At 43.4% G+C, this 16,434-nt stretch overlaps 1 protein-coding gene and 1 pseudogene across 1 annotated transcript in view; both read left to right on the top strand.

The window, feature by feature from the left end:
* Positions 1 to 16,434, top strand: part of Cfap57 (cilia and flagella associated protein 57) — a 70,072-nt gene that overhangs the window by 47,601 nt on the left and 6,037 nt on the right. The window contains exons 19-22 of the mRNA XM_027937638.3: positions 18 to 134; positions 1,433 to 1,567; positions 1,651 to 1,794; positions 9,340 to 9,472. Coding sequence (XP_027793439.2) covers positions 18 to 134; positions 1,433 to 1,567; positions 1,651 to 1,794; positions 9,340 to 9,472 — 529 coding nt within the window. The remainder of the gene's footprint in view (positions 1 to 17; positions 135 to 1,432; positions 1,568 to 1,650; positions 1,795 to 9,339; positions 9,473 to 16,434) is intronic.
* LOC114094465 (translationally-controlled tumor protein pseudogene) lies at positions 12,214 to 12,726 on the top strand (annotated as a pseudogene).

The following is a 16,434-nucleotide window of genomic DNA, read 5'->3' on the forward strand; positions in this document are numbered from 1 at the left end:
CCCCTTGTTCTCTATAGATGGAAGCCGAGCTGGAGCGTTTTCATAAACAGAACACGCAACTGGAACTGAACATCACAGAGCTGTGGCAGAAACTAAGAGCCACCGATCAAGAGATGCGCAAAGAGAAACAGAAGGTGTGAAGATTTTCAGAGTCTGGCACGATTGCACTTGGAATCTGGCACCTGCCTGCAGTGGGCAGCTGGCTTCTCAGGGACAGCCTGCCCATTGCTAAAACACTTTTCCCATTTTAAGTTCTTTATTTGCCCACAGTGCTGCCTGATTTCAGAATTCATCTGAGACTACAAAACAGTGATCAGGGGTAGGAAGACAGTACTGGAGGAACATTCTTAGCTTTTGCCTTGTTTGGCCTGGAGAAGAATATTCTCAGGGCATTTGTGGTCAGTATTTAAGGGTTTTTATGACAAAAAGATTGCTGAAGCTAGGAGAACCTCAGAGATCCACACCAGTCTCTTTATGTTATAAATAAGGATAATCAGTCCAAATAATTAGGAGGTTAAGAAATTCATCCAGCATCCATAGCCGTTAGTGCATCCTGAGCCAGTCTGAGAAAGGTCTTCTGGTCCTGGGCCAGGACATAGTTGAACCTTCACCCCCAGCACTAGCCACCTGGTAACATTTGCTGAATCAGATTGAATTTCCATCCTCCACCTCAAGCATTTACTCCACATCAAACATTTACTAGAAGCTGCTGGGCTACAAATATGAGCTGGTTCATATTCTGCCCTTCACAGGCTGGAGAGGCTAATGGGTGACTTGTGGCATGGGCCTATTGTAATGCAAGGTAGAAAATTATGGAATATAGATAAAGAGCTAGAAGAGTGAAAAGAAAGGAAAGACCCTTTCTAGGTCAGGGTCAGGGAAAACATGTATCAGAGAAACATGATTAAAGAGGGGGAACTAGTCCAAATAGGCTGATGAAGCAGCCCAGTTCTGTGGGGTTATCTCCATACCCTTCCACATCTCCTAACTGTCAGGAGGGGTAAGCACTAGACGAGCTCATAAGGGGAGCTGCACAAGCCCTGGCCAGGGATCTGCCAGAGAGTGATGTTACCATCTATCTTGGCTCTAGAGGAATATGAGTAGACACATGAGCCTCCTTTCATCTTTGAAGCCCCATGGTCCTGAAAGGATTCCAGAGCCAATAAAAGAAGCCTTGTGTATGGTCTCTCAAGGATCAAGCACCAGGTCTTGTAAGCTGTTCAGATGCCTGACCAAGGCAGGTGCACAAAAGTTTCAGTGCTGCCACTAGGCCCTGTAGGTCTCCATGCCTAGTACGTCCCCTGGCAGTCAGCTGTAAGTCCCAGAAGAGATGTCTCTTGTCCCTTTCTGTGCCATTGCCTCCGTCTGCAGCCCCTGCCCTTCTACATGGAGTGTGGCCCGCTGTGCCCAAAGTAAATGTCTTTAATTGCAGGAGCGGGACTTGGAAGCAGTGGTCAAATGGTTTAAGACAGACCTTCACAACTGTGTGGCATATATCCAGGAGCCCCCGCTGCTGAAGGAGAAGGTCCGAGGTCTGTTTGAGAAGTACGTGCAGCGGGCAGACATGGTAAGCAGCCTCCCCTGCAGCCCTGCCCTGCCTTGTGCTCTGCAGCCTCCCTTCCTTGCTGAGAACCCCCTGGGCTCCATCAGGTGGAGATGGCAGGGCTGAACACAGACCTGCAGCAGGAGTACGCCCGCCAGCGGGAGCACCTGGAGAGGAACCTGGCCACGATCAAGAAGAAGGTGCTCAAGGAGAGCGAGCTGCACCGCACTGACTACGTCCGCATCATGCAGGTACACACCCTTGCCCCCACCAGGAGGCCAAGCTGTCGAGATGAGTCCCTCCGAGACCACCATCCTCGGGGCTCCCCAGGCATCCAGAGGACCCACTAGCTTTCCCTACAGCTCTCTTTTGGCTGCTGTCCTCTGTCCTCTCAGAACTTGCCCTGACTGTGACCATGGCCAAGAGCCCACCCAAGGAGCCTTCCTAGGCATCTCTGTGCCCCGTTGGTCACCAGCATCCCTGTTCCTCTTCCTGCCCCATCTCTATCCAAAGCACACCTGTGTCCTGACTCACTCCTCTCACCATCCTGTCCCTCAGGACCTTCATCCACAGTATTTTAGCTCTCCTAAGTCACTCTCTCCATCTTCTCTCCTCCGTTTCCAACTCTTGTTTTGTCTTATTTTGTTTTGCTGCTTTTTATTCTGATGCTCACTCCTGCTAGGACACGCCTGTCTCACCTGCCTCTTCTCACTTTGCTGATGCCGCAGGTCTCTACCCTTATCTCTTGGTCCAGAGCAAACCACATCCACCTGAGCTGGCCCCACTCTGACTTAATAAATTCTCCACACCCAACCTCCAGGATCCTTCACAGGGCTGCTCAGAGAGCCTGGCCCCAATACTGCCACCTCATTTAAGCATGTTGTCAGGACTGCTGGTCAGGAGGCTCCTGCCAGATTTCTGTTTGATATCAGTATCATCTGAGGCAATTAAGGTGAATTAATATCAAAAGAGAACATCAGAATCACATTTATAAAACACATACCTTCTTATATTTACATTTCTTTAATAGCCTAATTAAAATGCTGGAATGGGAACAGGTTGCATTGGATTGAAACTAGAGCCTAAGTTGGGTAGTGCACACATAGCTAGGCAGAGCACATTGCAACTCAGGCCAGACCCAGGCATGGCTGGTCTCAGGTCATTTTACAACCAGCCCCACCTCCTCCATCAAACCATCACTCAACTCTGGGCCACAAAAGCAGTCAGAGGCCCAGAAAGGGGAGTAGATCCAGTAGGCAGGACCCTTGGCACCAACAGCCCCACACAGAGCCATTGCAAGGGGCCTTAAGTGCCCAGAGCACTGAGAGATTCCTGGGCCCTGGAATGCAGCAAACTGGGCAGTGGGACCAGAATGACAGAGGAATATTTGTCAGCAGGTGTCATAGCTGAACTCTCAAGTGCCCTGCCTGTACTGGCACACAGGCCGGAGAGGTCCTCTGAAGACTGGGTCCCTTTCTCTATGCCAAGCAAGATGTCCAAAGCAAATGTCAGTCCTAAAAGGGGAGAAGAAAGGAACTGAAGACCACAGGCTGGTCATAGGATGCAGGAGTCCACACGAGGCTGACAGGGCAGGCATCGTGTCCTCTTTTCCTTTCCTGTTCCCCCCAAGCCAAGGTGGGGATGGGGAGAAAAGGAGATACAGCAGAGCTCCTATCCAGCCCAGCCCCTCCCACAAGCCCAGTCCCCAGAAGAGCGTCTTCCCAAGCAGCATTGTAAGCCTAGGTGCTTTGCAGTCCTGTGGATCCAGAGAATTGACTCAGATAACAACAGGGAACAAGAAAGGGGCCCTGTGGGCAGGTTCAGAGTTCATTCCCCCTCAACCAGAGAGGCTCCTTGCTGATCACAGTGGGGCTCTGTGTAGGATTCTGTTTGCAAAAAGTTAGGAAGGTTTGTTTTTTTTTAAAGGAAAACTTTCGAACTGCTGTTCTGGATGCTAAAAATTGTTTCCTTATTTGATGTTAAAATTGAAGGAGGACTGGGCCAGGGCCAGGCCAGATGGCAGGGTTTATACAAGCAAACCTCAGCTTGGAATCATGTTCCCAGACAGGATATGGAAGGCAAATGGGCACTGTCACTGTGTAGATCTGAGTTATGCTGCTTCTGCCACTCTTTGGCCAGCAGACCATGGGTAAATTCCTTGACTTCTCCAGGAGATGCCCTCCTTATCTATAAAATGGAGAGGAAAACACTAACCTCCGTGGTTACTATGAGGACTGAACAGGATAACCTTTGTAATGTACAAGGCACTGGCCTGGGACAGAATCAGTGTTCAAAAAAAATGTCATGGGGTAAAAATGGGAGTTCATAACCCACTTGAATCTAATGTATGAAATATGATATGTCAAGAGCTTTGTAATGTTTTGAACAATTAAAAAAAAAGAAAAGAAAGCAAAGCAAAGACAAAAAAAAAAAAATGTCATTTCCCTTCCCTTCTTCTTAACAAAGACTGCATATAGGAACCAAGGTAGAAACCAAGTGAGAGAGCCTAGAAACCCCTCATAACAAGGGCCAGGGTAGCTGCTTCTGGGGGTGGGTGAAGGGACAGCACAACTGATTCCAGACCCCCAGCTGGTGGTCAAGTGCTCCTGCTCCTTTGGCAAGAGTTTGTCAGGAGCCTGCTGAAACTGTGTCTGCAGCTGCTGGGTCCCTGGCACCTCAATCCAAAAGGCTGAGGAAAGCTGGGATGGACATGGCATCTGAGAGCTACTCATTAGAAAATAACAAAAAATGAGGCCACTTTCTCATTTGTATATTCAGATAGGAGCTCGGGGCCTCCCTGCTGCATTCTCAGCATACTTGCAGATATGGAAATTAGAGTTGCTATGGAATACAAACATCTAGGACACACATTCATTCAGTTCACATCTGAGAGCCTCGTATACAGCAAGGTTTGTGTCAGCCATGGAAGATTCCAAGATGAATGTGAGGGTGTCCCTACCCTCAAGAAGCTCCTCCCAGGAAACTTGGACCAGGTTCAAGTAATCTCTTCTCCATTTAGTATATCCCAGTGCAGTGGGCTAATGGGGGGGAAGCAAAGTGCAATTATGCCTTGGAAACTCATGGAAGATTTCTGAGGGAAGGTGGCATTTGAGCTGAGCTCAGGGTAGATAGAGGGTAGTCAGGGACCAAGTGGGGGAAGAGAGAATAACCTGAGAAAAAGAAAGGAGAGGGTCTTGGGGGGAAGAGGTAGTTGCAGACTCCATGAGTCCACAGACCTCAGTTTGTTGCAAAGTGTTGGGGGCAGAGAGAAAGGGCCCATTGAAATGGTAGGTAGTCTACAGTCTGGTTGAAAAGGGCCTTCCACACCATGCCAGGATCATGAGATTCATCCTGAGCACATCCATGACCTGAAAAACTTCTTAAGCTGGCAGGGATGTTATCTTTGTTTCATAAAGATGGACTCCTTTGGCATGGTAGACAGACTGGAGGTACTCCATAGTCAGGTAGAGAAAGAGTCAGGCGGCAGGGAAACTCATTAGGAGATTGCTATTGTGTTAAAGGTAAATGAGAGGGCATTTGCCCCTTAGAAAGGAGCAAATTATGATGTCAGAAGGCAATTCAGAGCAGAAATGACAAATAGAAATGTCTTAAACACAGGATATAGGTGAAAAGAAGAGCAGAAAAGGAGTCTGAGGTGGTTCATTTTGTGCAATTAGACAGATGGAGATGCCATCGACTGTGGGTTCCAGAAAGACACCACCGGATGCCAGGTTTCCAAGTTACTGGAGCAATGAATGCATCTGTTGCTTGCTTTTTTCAAAAGATAGTTGACTCTGAGCCTGCCAGAAGGTGGTGCTACAGACATTTCTTTCCCTGCCCTGCCCATCAAGGGTGTCTGAAAGAACAGCCAGAGTCATCAGGCTGTTCCAAAGGCCTATGGCAGTTCTGGTCACCCTAGCTAGGTATAGTCCCTTTGTTTAGAAACCTCCATATATATGGACCTTAGCATCCTCTAGCCAAGTCAGTCTCTCTCACATTTCCCAGGCTCAGGTCAGATTTTTCCTGCAGCTGAGTAGTTAGATGGGTCTGGAGAACTGTAGGAGTTTGTAAAAGCTATCCTGACCAGGGAGCTATCAGAACACAGGGCTCGGAAGCCTGGTGTGTTAATTTTTAATTCACAAAGCTACCAAATGTACATACAGTTGACCTGAGTGTGATCTTTGGACTCCTCAGAACAGTGGCCACCCTTGAAAACATTTTATAAAGAACCCAACCTGTACTCATTGGGGATGTCGTTGGCCATCACACTATGCAAGATATTGGAATGGAGGTAAATGAGTGGTGATGGAGTAGTGTCTGAAGGCAGCAGTCATGGAGGAACAGGGCACTTTGGAGGCAGACAGGCATCTTCAAACCCATTTCATGTAGATTTGACCTGCAAGACTTTGCTAGTCAAAATGTGGCCTGCAGACAAGCCATAGCAACATCCCTTGGGAGCTACCATTTATCCTCTGCATTATTTCTACATCCAAAACAAGTCCTATAATGCCTACTCTATAAGGTAGTTGTAAGGATGAAATAAGGTGATTATGTAAAATGTTTGATATGTTGTGAGAATTCAGTTGACCCTTGCAATTATGATTACTCTTGTTTTTATTCTTAATAGCAAGCTTTTAGTGTTTCTGTTCTGCTTGCTCCCTATTGGCTCCAGGCCTGGAATACTCTTCTCCAACCTCAGTCTCCCCTGAGAACCTTCCTCACACTGGGTTGGGCCCCTGCTTCTAACTCTGATGGCATCTCTCTGCATTAGAGCCTAGAGGAACCTTCCCTGTTCAGCACATTGACGAGCGCACAGCAAGTTTCAAGAACAACTGGTTAATAGATGACTTGGTTTTGGGATGAAGGAAGGAAGGAAGGGTCAAAAAACAAGAGAATCAGTTTTCATTGAGTCATGGGCCTCAATCACACTCTAATAAGGATGGAATCATGCCCTGGAGATGCCCATTTAGGCAAGGAAGGATCATGGAAGTGTCAAAGGCTGGCAGTGGGATCATTAACAATCATACCAAAATATACCCGGAGCCAGAAATCCCAGTCACAGGGTGTAGGTGGTAGAGGGGGAAGGGAGAAACTAGGGCAAGGGCTCCCGTGGGACCACAACAGTCCTAGAGGAGAGAGAGGGACCAAGAGCCAGTTATAATCACAGCAAGGTGAATACAAGGTGCAGCTCCAGCACAAAATCAGTAGGATTCTGTGATAAAAGGAAATGACCAAGAAAAGGAAATAACTACAGATGTAACCTGAGAGGGCTCAAAATGGTACCTTGAGGAGCTGAGACTGCAGCTCTGTGGCAGAGTGCTCGCCTAGCACATGTGAGGCACTGGGTTCGACCCTTAGCACCACATAAAAATAAACAAAATAAAGGCATGCTATCCATCTACAACTACAAAAAAAAATTTTTTTTTTAGTGGTACTTTGAGTTTCTAGTCTTCATTCTGATTGCCATTATTACTTTATTGGATGAAGCAGAAGTGAAGCTAAGCAAAACCAACCTAGAGAGAGCTCCCAAGAGAGCAAGTTTGCCGGTGACTTTCTTGTGGTTCTTTTTAAGACCTTCTTCTATTCTAGTCTCCTCTACCTGACCTTTACCCCTTAATTTCTTTATTAGTAAGTATATTCTCTTATTTCAACCTGGTGTGCAATGCATTCATATTGATTTGCTTATCCATCCCACAAATATTTTTTGAGCACTTCTTACATGCAAGGGCAGGATCCAGGGTTTTAGCAATAAATATATATTAAATCAATCATGTCAATGATATAAAGTTGGCATGGGGAAGTTCCAGGGGAGGGGACTATCAGAGAGTTTCACTGGGCAGCATCTGGAAAGTAAATGTAGGCAATTCATCACCAAGGCCTGGATTGGTTAGAAGGGTAAAGCATTGCATGGAGAAAATCTGCTGACACAGAAAAATAGACACAAAGCCTGGCCTGGGGAACAACAGGTTTGGCAGTGAGGGTTGGGCATTTCATCCAAGAGTGAGGGAATCTTTTTTTAGTGAGAAAAACTGAAAGTAAGTGATATATTGAGCCTCTAAAAGTCTAGATCTATTTTTAAAGGAAGAGTCTCTGGAGGGAAGGAATCTGGGATATCTTCAGCAGTCCCAGCTCTTTCCTGGCTTGAGGGGCACATACCCTTAGCAGAGAAGGGCTTATCTAGCACAGCTCAGTGAGAAGGGTGCCTGAGATCTGCCCAGCCCTGACCCATACTCCCCACTTCTAAGACTGTGCCCCAAGTTCTTTCCTGGAGCAGGCCCATTTCATGTAGATTTGACCTGCAAGACTTTGCTAGTCAAAGTGTGGCCTGCAGACAAGCCACAGCAACATCCCTTGGGAGGCTGGTTAAAAATGCAGACTCTCAGGCCCCACCCAAGACCCACCAAATCAGCAGCTTCATTTAACAAGATGCTCAGATGATTTATTCACAGTCCTAGGTGGGGCTCTATGATAGGCAAACTGAATTCTGAGGCCAGGGGCCCTAGGAACAAAGCAGGAGACCCGTGGGGCCTCCTCGTTAGTGCCACCTGGGGCCCCTATGCTAAATATGAAATGGAAGGTAGAAGCTTGAGGTGTGGGAAAAGGAGAAGAGACTATCTGGTCCCAGCACACAGCACCCCAGCAGCTGGCCTGTAGTAAATTTCATTCATGCTCTCTTCTACTCCCCTCTTCCATCTCATAGTGACACAGAACTGCTACCATCCCCCTATGTCAACCGTTTCACACTTCTCTGTCCTGACTCCTATTATTCCAGTTCTCTGGGACACCCTTTACCCTCTCTTGAGAACCTCCTTTAAGCCTCAGCTCAGGGGTCAGTTCCTAGCAATCCATTCGCCATTCAGGCTTGACTAAGTGCCTTTCCTCTGTGACCTATCCTCCACCTTAGCAAGGTGGCTCCATGCTAAAATGGGCCCATATGCCCCACCAAGAGCAGAGGCCAGGTCTCACTTTGAAAATGCCAGGATCATCACAGTGGCTGGTGCATGATGGGTATTCAGTATAAGGTATTGGATGGAGATGGATGGATAAGTGGATGCGGGGAGCGGGATGGATGGATATTTGTCAAACACACAAAAAAGAGAAGTGAATTTCCAATGGATACAGTTGATGTTAATTATCGGATTATTTTTCTGTGTTACTAAATAGAATGATGTTGAGGACAGGGATCATGCTTTATTTCTGAAGTCTGCATTCTGAGGGACATAGCAGATGCCCCATAAATGTAGGTTCAACAAATGAATGGGAAAAAATGAATAAAGGATAGCTCAGTATTTAAGAGCTCTGGAACCAGACCACTAGGCTTAGAATTCTTACTCAGTCACTTGCTAAGTTACACAACCTCTGTGCCTGAGGTTCCTCTTCTATAAAATTGTGATCATAGGGGCTGGACATAGTATGCTTAGTGTGTGTGATACCCTGGGTCCAATCTCTGCACCCCCCCAAAAAAAGTATGATTGTAATAGAATCTAGCCATAGGGTTATTATGATGCTTAAATACATTAAAGTTGTATAAAAAGTACTTAGGAAAACATTGATGCTGTTCAAAAGAGCTCAGGTGGATGGGAATCGTGCTGAGCTCACCTGAAAGAAAGTAAGTTAGCTATTACCTTGAGAGGCTGAACAATGAGAAAGCCAAATATACTCACACCCCAAGGGAGATCCAGAGAGTTAACCTGGGTCCAGACCAACACTGTCCATTCCCACCCCTTCAATCCCATGCCTTGTGTCCAACAGTCACTCATTCATACATATTCACTCTTGTTCCTTCTTTTCTAAAGGAAAATGTTTCCTTAATCAAGGAAATTAATGAACTCCGTAGGGAACTGAAGTTCACCCGCTCTCAAGTTTATGACCTTGAAGCTGCTCTGAAACTGTCCAAAAAAATCCGAACACAAGAAGATCAAGAGACAGGTAATGTCATCAGTGACTAGGGAGATGGGCATTGGGATGAAGGGACCAATGGCAACCACAAGCAGGTCTCTCTTTAGCTTCCTCTTGTATTAGGTCACATCCACTATGGCCCTCTGAGAACTTCTCAAAGCCACATGCTTGCACTCCAAAAGATATGTGAGGATCACCCTACATTCAAACATTCACATTTCCACATCTCTTGTCTGAAATCCCAAGTTAGCTACAATTTGGAATTGAGAATCTTTCAGGCTTTAGAGAGAGCATACTATATATTATGTAATGTCGTTAAAGGGGTGCAGGGTAGTGCCCTAAAAATTAAATGTTTTAGTATTCTGTAGTGATATATGAATATTCACCCTAAGCTTCATGAATTTAAAAAAGCATTCCTTTTTTAAATCTTTCTGCATTTTAGAATTGTGGTCAAGGGATTGTGGATCTGTACAATTAAAATGAAGACCAAAAGATGAGAAACTATTAAAGGGGGAGAGAAATGATTACAAAAGAAATAATCGATGAATTAGTTATAACTCCAGATGCCTCTGAATTACTAATAGCCAAGATAAAAGGGGAAATAAGAAAATATTATTATTTAAATAGTTCTCCTTGTATGGCAAAAGGAAGTTTTTTTCCTGGAGAAACAAGCCTTTGCCTGACACCAAATTCTATGAGAAATTTACCACATGGATCTTTTTGAACGGAATGCTGCATAACAGTAGATGGAAAAACTTATAGACATTTCAGGCAATAAAGAAACATTCTTTAGGTATCTACATAAAGACAATGGATACATCCAAAGGTGTAAGGTTTATCTATGAAAAGTAATCCAGTATAGTTCAAGTATTTCATTTGTGCTGGTTTGTGTTCAGGAATAAAATTTAGAGACCTGGATAAACTGAAACATCCCATGGCTATGGATTAGGGAAAATGTCAGTTGTCTCATGTATGGTAGGTATTCACAATATTATCACTGGGGGGAAGTAGCTGAAAGGTTTTACTCAAGCAGCATTCATTTGTGTCAATTGTGCACCATGATCATGGAATGCCTACGTCTGACCTCTGATTTTGAACATGGCCCACCAAGACAAGTCAGCTCAAAATATACATTCTCAAGTTATATAAGAAATTGGGGGGCTGGGGCTATAGTTTAGTGGTAGAGCACTTGCCTAGCATGCATGAGGCACTGGGTTCAACCCTCAGCACCACAGAAAAAAATAAATTAATAAAATAAAGTCATTATGTCCATCTACAACTACAAAAAAGAAAAAAAAAAGGAAGGAAATTGGCCAGTTCAGTTGGTATTTAAGAATTCTTTATCTGAGTAAGAGAAATTGTTAAATTTCTCTTATTTAATATAATAATATATAATTATATTAATAATAATTATATTAAATAATATAATTATATTAAATAATATAATATAAAAGTTTATGTTAAATTTAAACATTTATATTGAATTTTCATACACATGACAATCAACTAACAGATCTAAAAGACACACCTGCTTTTCAGTTACTAAAGATGGCTACTTTAAAATAAACTAAAATGGCATAAATAAACCATAAGAAAAAAGGAGAACACAAAAGGAGTAAGAGACAAAATTTTGAGAGCTGGGAACTGATTAAATAAACCCAAGAAGCCTAAATCCTAAACCAGAAATGGTAAACATGGGGGAGGGGAGGACAGGAGAACCTAATATAAACCACAAAACCCTCAGAAGTCTCAGGAATTATCAGTAGCAGATATCTCTGGAAGTACAGATGAAGATAGGGCTGAAAACAGGAGAAAAAAAAAATCTAAGAACTCTTAGATCTACCTAGTATCCAATATAATGGCTACAAGTACCCACATCAAGTCTATGATCATGAAATCTCAAATCGCAAAAGTACAAAGAAAAAACTCCTCCAAACTTCCAAGGGCGGGATAGAGAGAGATTGCATATAGAGAATCAAAAATCCGAATTACAGGGATGTGGTTGTGGCTCAGTGATAGAGCGCTTGCCTAGCATGTATGAGGCACTGGATTTGAGCCTCAGCACCACATAAAAGTAAATAAATAAAATAAAGGTATTGAATCCATCTACAAACAAAAAACAATTTTTAAATCCTAATTATAGGATACAAAATCAATGTACAAAAGCAATTGTATTCTTTATATACTAATAGTGAACAAGCTGGAAATTAAGGAATCAATTCCATTGCTGGGTATGGTGGCACATGCCTTTAATTCTAGCAACTTGGGAGGCTGAGGAAAGAGGCTAGCAAGTTCAAGAGGAGCCTCAGCAACTTAGCAAGGCCTTAAGCAATTTAGTGAGACCCTGTCTCAAAAAATAAAAAGGATTGGGGATATGGCTCAGTGGTTAAGCACCTCTGGATTAAATTCCTAGTATCAAAACAAAACAAAAAACCCTAAGGAATAAACTTAAGGAGTCAAAAGACTTAAAACTACAAAACATTGCTGAAAGAAATGAAAGAAGGCACCAATAAATGAAAAGATTTTCCATGTTCATGGACTAGAAGACTTAATGTTGTTAAAGATGTCAATACTACCCAAAGTGATCTACAGACTCAAGGCCATCCCTATCAAAATTTCAATGACTTTTTTTGCAGAAACAGAAAAATCCACTTTTTCCGCCAGCTCTTCCCCCTGCACGCCCCCACCACCCCCACCCTGCCCCTCCACCCCCACCATCCCCGGCCCTCAGCTCTGATCTCCAGGCTCCTGCTAAGCTAGTGCTGCCCTCCAGTCGCCATCATGATTATCTACCTGGACCTCATCAGCCATTATGAGATGTTCTCCGACATTTACAAGATCCAGGAGGTCTTGGACAGGCTGTTCCTGGAGCTGGAGGGCAAGATGGTCAGTAGGACAGAGGGTAACATTGATGACTCGCTGATTGGTGGAAATGCCTCAGCTGAAAGACCCAAGGGCAAAGGTATGGAAAGCACGGTAATCACTGGTGTTGATATTGTCATGAACCACCATTTGCAGGAAACCAGCTTCACAAAAGAAACATACAAGAAATACATCAAAGATTAGATGAAATCAATCAAAGGCAAACTTATAGAACAGAGATCACCAGAGAGTAAAACCTTTTCAGACAGGAGCTACAGAACAAATCAAGCACATCCTTGCTAATTTTAAAAACTTCCAGTTCTTTATTGGTGAAAACATGAATCTAGGTGGCATGGTCGGTCTCCTGGACTATGTGAGAATGGTGTGACCCATATATGATTTTCTTTAAGGATGGTTTATAAATGGGAAAATATCAACAAATTTGATAGTTATTTGGCTCTATCATCTGTCATCACAACTGGCTGCTGCTTGTCATACACACAACACCAGGACTTAAGACAAATGGAACTGATGTCATCTTGAGCACATTTTATTTATTTATTTATTTTTGGTACCAGGGATGATGATGATGATGATGATGATGGTGATGATGATTTAGTACTGGGGATTGAACTCAGGGGCACTCAACCCCTGAGCCACATCCCCAGCTCTATTTTATGTTTTATTTAGAGACAGGGTCTCACTGAGTTGCTTAGCATCTCGCTATTGCTGAGACTGGCTCTGAACTCGCAATCCTCCTGTCTCAACCTCATGAACTGCAGGGATTACAGGCGTGCACCACTGTGCCTGGCAAGCACATTTATTTTGACACATGTTACAACCAGGATAAACCTTGAGGACATTCCGCTAAGTAAAATAATCAAGTCACAGAAGGACAAACAGTGCATACATAATTCCATTTAAATTATGTTCCTGGAATAGTCAAATTTATAGACATAAAAGTAGAATGAAGCCGAGCACAGTAGTGTACATCTGTAATCCCAGCAGCTCGGGAGGCAGAAGCAGGAGGATCATGAGTTCAGAGCCAGCCTCAGCAACTTAGTGAGGCCCTAAGCAACTCAGTGAGAACCCTGTTCTCTACATAAAATACAAAATAGGGCTGGCTGGGGATATGGCTCAGTGGTCGAGTGCCCCTGAGTTCAATCCCCAGTACCAAAAAAAAAGAAAAGAAAAGTAGAATGATGGTTTCTAGGGACTGGGGAATAAAGAATAATGGGGAGTTAGTGTTTAATGTGTACAAAGTTTTAGTTGGCTTATATGAAGATGGATGGAGATTTGGGTGGTAATTGTACAACAGTGTGAATGTACTGAAAGCTACAGAACTGTATATTTAAGATGGTAAATTTTTTGTTATGTTGGTCAGCTTCCTACCACTATGACAAAACACCTGAGATAATCAACTTAAAGGAGAAAAGGTTTCTTTTGATTCATAGTTCCACAGGTTTCAGCCTATGGTCATTTGGCCCTGTTGCTTTGAACCTGTGGTGACACAGTATGCCATGAGTGGACGTACATGGTAGCAGAGGCCTGTTTACCCCCATGGCAGCTAGGAAGCAGAGGGAAAGGAAGGTGCCAAGGTCCCATTTTCTCCTTTACGAACATGCCCCCAATAACCTACCTTTCTCCCACAAGGGCCCATCTCCCAGTGTTTCCACCACCTCCCAATAGCACCACAGGTCAAAGACCAAGACTTCAACACAGGGGCCTTTGAGGGACATTCCTGATCCAAACTTGAGCATATATGAAAATTATACAGCATATAATTTTTAAAATTTTTTAATCATCCATGTATCACAGTGGAAAAAAAATGGCTTCTTCATTTAGCCTTTGGTATTAGAGGATCTAAAACTATCAAACAATAATAACAAATCTCAATTGCATTGGACTTCTCAGCAATAGCTAGAAGTTAGAAGCTAGCTGGAAGCCAGAAGACATGAACCAGGGCTTTTAATCTTCCAAAGGAAAATGATTTCCAGTGCAGAATTCTATACCCATTTGTATTAGTCAGGGTCTGCAAAGGAACAGAAACACAGGAGATTAGATAGATTAGATTAGATTAGATTAGATAGATAGATAGATAGAAGATCAGATAGATAGATAGATAGACAGACAGACAGACAGACTGACTGACTGACTTATAAAAGGGGATTTATTAGATTGGCTTACACGGTCAGAAACCGTGGAGTTCTATAATGGCTGTCTACACACTAAAGAACTGGATAAGCCAGTAGCTGTTCAGTCCAAGAAGCTAGAGCCTCAGAAGAAGGACCAATGATGCAGCCCCAGTCTAGGACCTGAGGCCTGGGAATGCCCTGGCGAGTTACTGGTCAGTCCAAGCACCCTCCGAGAGAGAGAAAATGGTGCCTGTGTCCAAGTTGATTTCCCTTTTTCTCTGCCCTCCTGTCCCATTGGGCTGTACAGTCCTTATTTGGGGTTGGTCTGCCCTCCTTAGTTTGCTGTCCCACATTTCAATAATTTCTGGAAACACTCTCATCAACATACTCAAAAGTGTCTTAATCCAATCAAGTTGACAATCCATATTACCCTTCATACCAGCCAAGCAATCAATCAAGGGAGAGGGTGGAATTAAGACATTTTCAGATGTTCATGGGTCTCAGGAAGCTACTAATGGGTGCTCTGTACCAGGGAAAAAAAAGTGAGGAAGTAAAACAAGAAAGACATAGGATTCAAGAATCAGGACATTTGAATTTGAAAGAGGCAAAAAGAAACCCCCAAAATGATGGTGGACAAAAGCCCCATGTAGTAGCTCTACCACAGAACTGGCAAGCACTCAGTCAAGACTGGGCAGGTAAGAAGGCACCTGATGAAGTTGGAATGTCTAAATACCTAGTGAGAGGACATTTACACAACAGCTAGAGAGTTGAGACTGAATTAGCAGCATGTACCTATAAAATCAAGCAAATGAAAAAACAAAATAATTAACTCCAGGGAAAGCAAATTATTATATTGAAAAGGAAAATGAATCATTGTATACTACATGGCTCAGCTGCAACCAGCAGTTACATAAATCATGGTAACATAAACTCTGACTATTAATTCACTCAAAATTGGGGGTATGGGAGAATAGCAAGCATGCCTGGAATAGGGGAGGGTGCTGAAGAAAAGAGAAACTCTCTTGTCTCCTAGTGGGAAGACAAATAGATAATACCTGAAAATAATAAATCAAAGAAGCAATATAAGCATATTTATCAAAGCAGAGTGTAAAAGGTAGAAACCAAAAGAATCAACTAAAGTAATTGAAACACTTGCTCTGAAGTTTGAGGAATGGAGAAGCATATTATGGGAGATACTGCTGTAATAACCAATGAAGGGCTAATCCAATCCAAATTATGGCCATATATTGTGAAAATAATAATTACCAAATTAAGAAAATATGTCATTAGGAAAAGCATGTTTGCCTTCCAATTTTCTACTTCAAGTATATCTTTTTGTTTTCCCCCCAGTATCAGGAATAGAAACCAGGGCCTCATACATGCTAGGCAAGCACTCTACCACTGAGCTACACTCCCAGCACCCTGAAGACACATCTTTTTAAAAATTAAAGAGAGCAAGAAGTGGTAGCTCCACACCTATAATCCCAGCAGCTTGGGAGGCTGAGGTGGGAAGGTCCTAAATTAGAGGTTAGCCTGGCCAACTTGGTGAGACCCTGTCTCCAAATAAAATTAAAAGGACAGGAGTGTGGTTCAGTGTTAGAAGGCCTCTGGGTAAATCCCCAGTATAAAGGGAGAGAGAGAGAAGAGAGAAGAGAAGAGAAGAGAAGAGAGAGAAAGAAAGGAAGAGTGGAAATGTTATAGAATGAATTAGGAAACTAAACTAGAGGGGGAAAGCTGCCTTGCATAGGGAGATGGGTAAAATAAGTATCTGTCAGCCTTGGCTCTGGATGAATAAAAGAAAAAAAATCTGAGGGGGGGAAAAAAAAAAAAAGTCTTTCCCTGAGAATCTCTAACCAAAAGCCCATGCTCAGGTTTAAGTCCAGAACTTAACACTCAATTTCTGGTTCAAAGCAACTGTAGCTGAAATTTTCATTTAAAAGATTCCATGATGGCAGGTCCCAAATCCCAAGCAGAAGCCAATACAAATTCTTTCTG

Source organism: Marmota flaviventris, chromosome 10, assembly GCF_047511675.1.
Source record: "Marmota flaviventris isolate mMarFla1 chromosome 10, mMarFla1.hap1, whole genome shotgun sequence".
Lineage (NCBI taxonomy): Eukaryota > Metazoa > Chordata > Mammalia > Rodentia > Sciuridae > Marmota > Marmota flaviventris.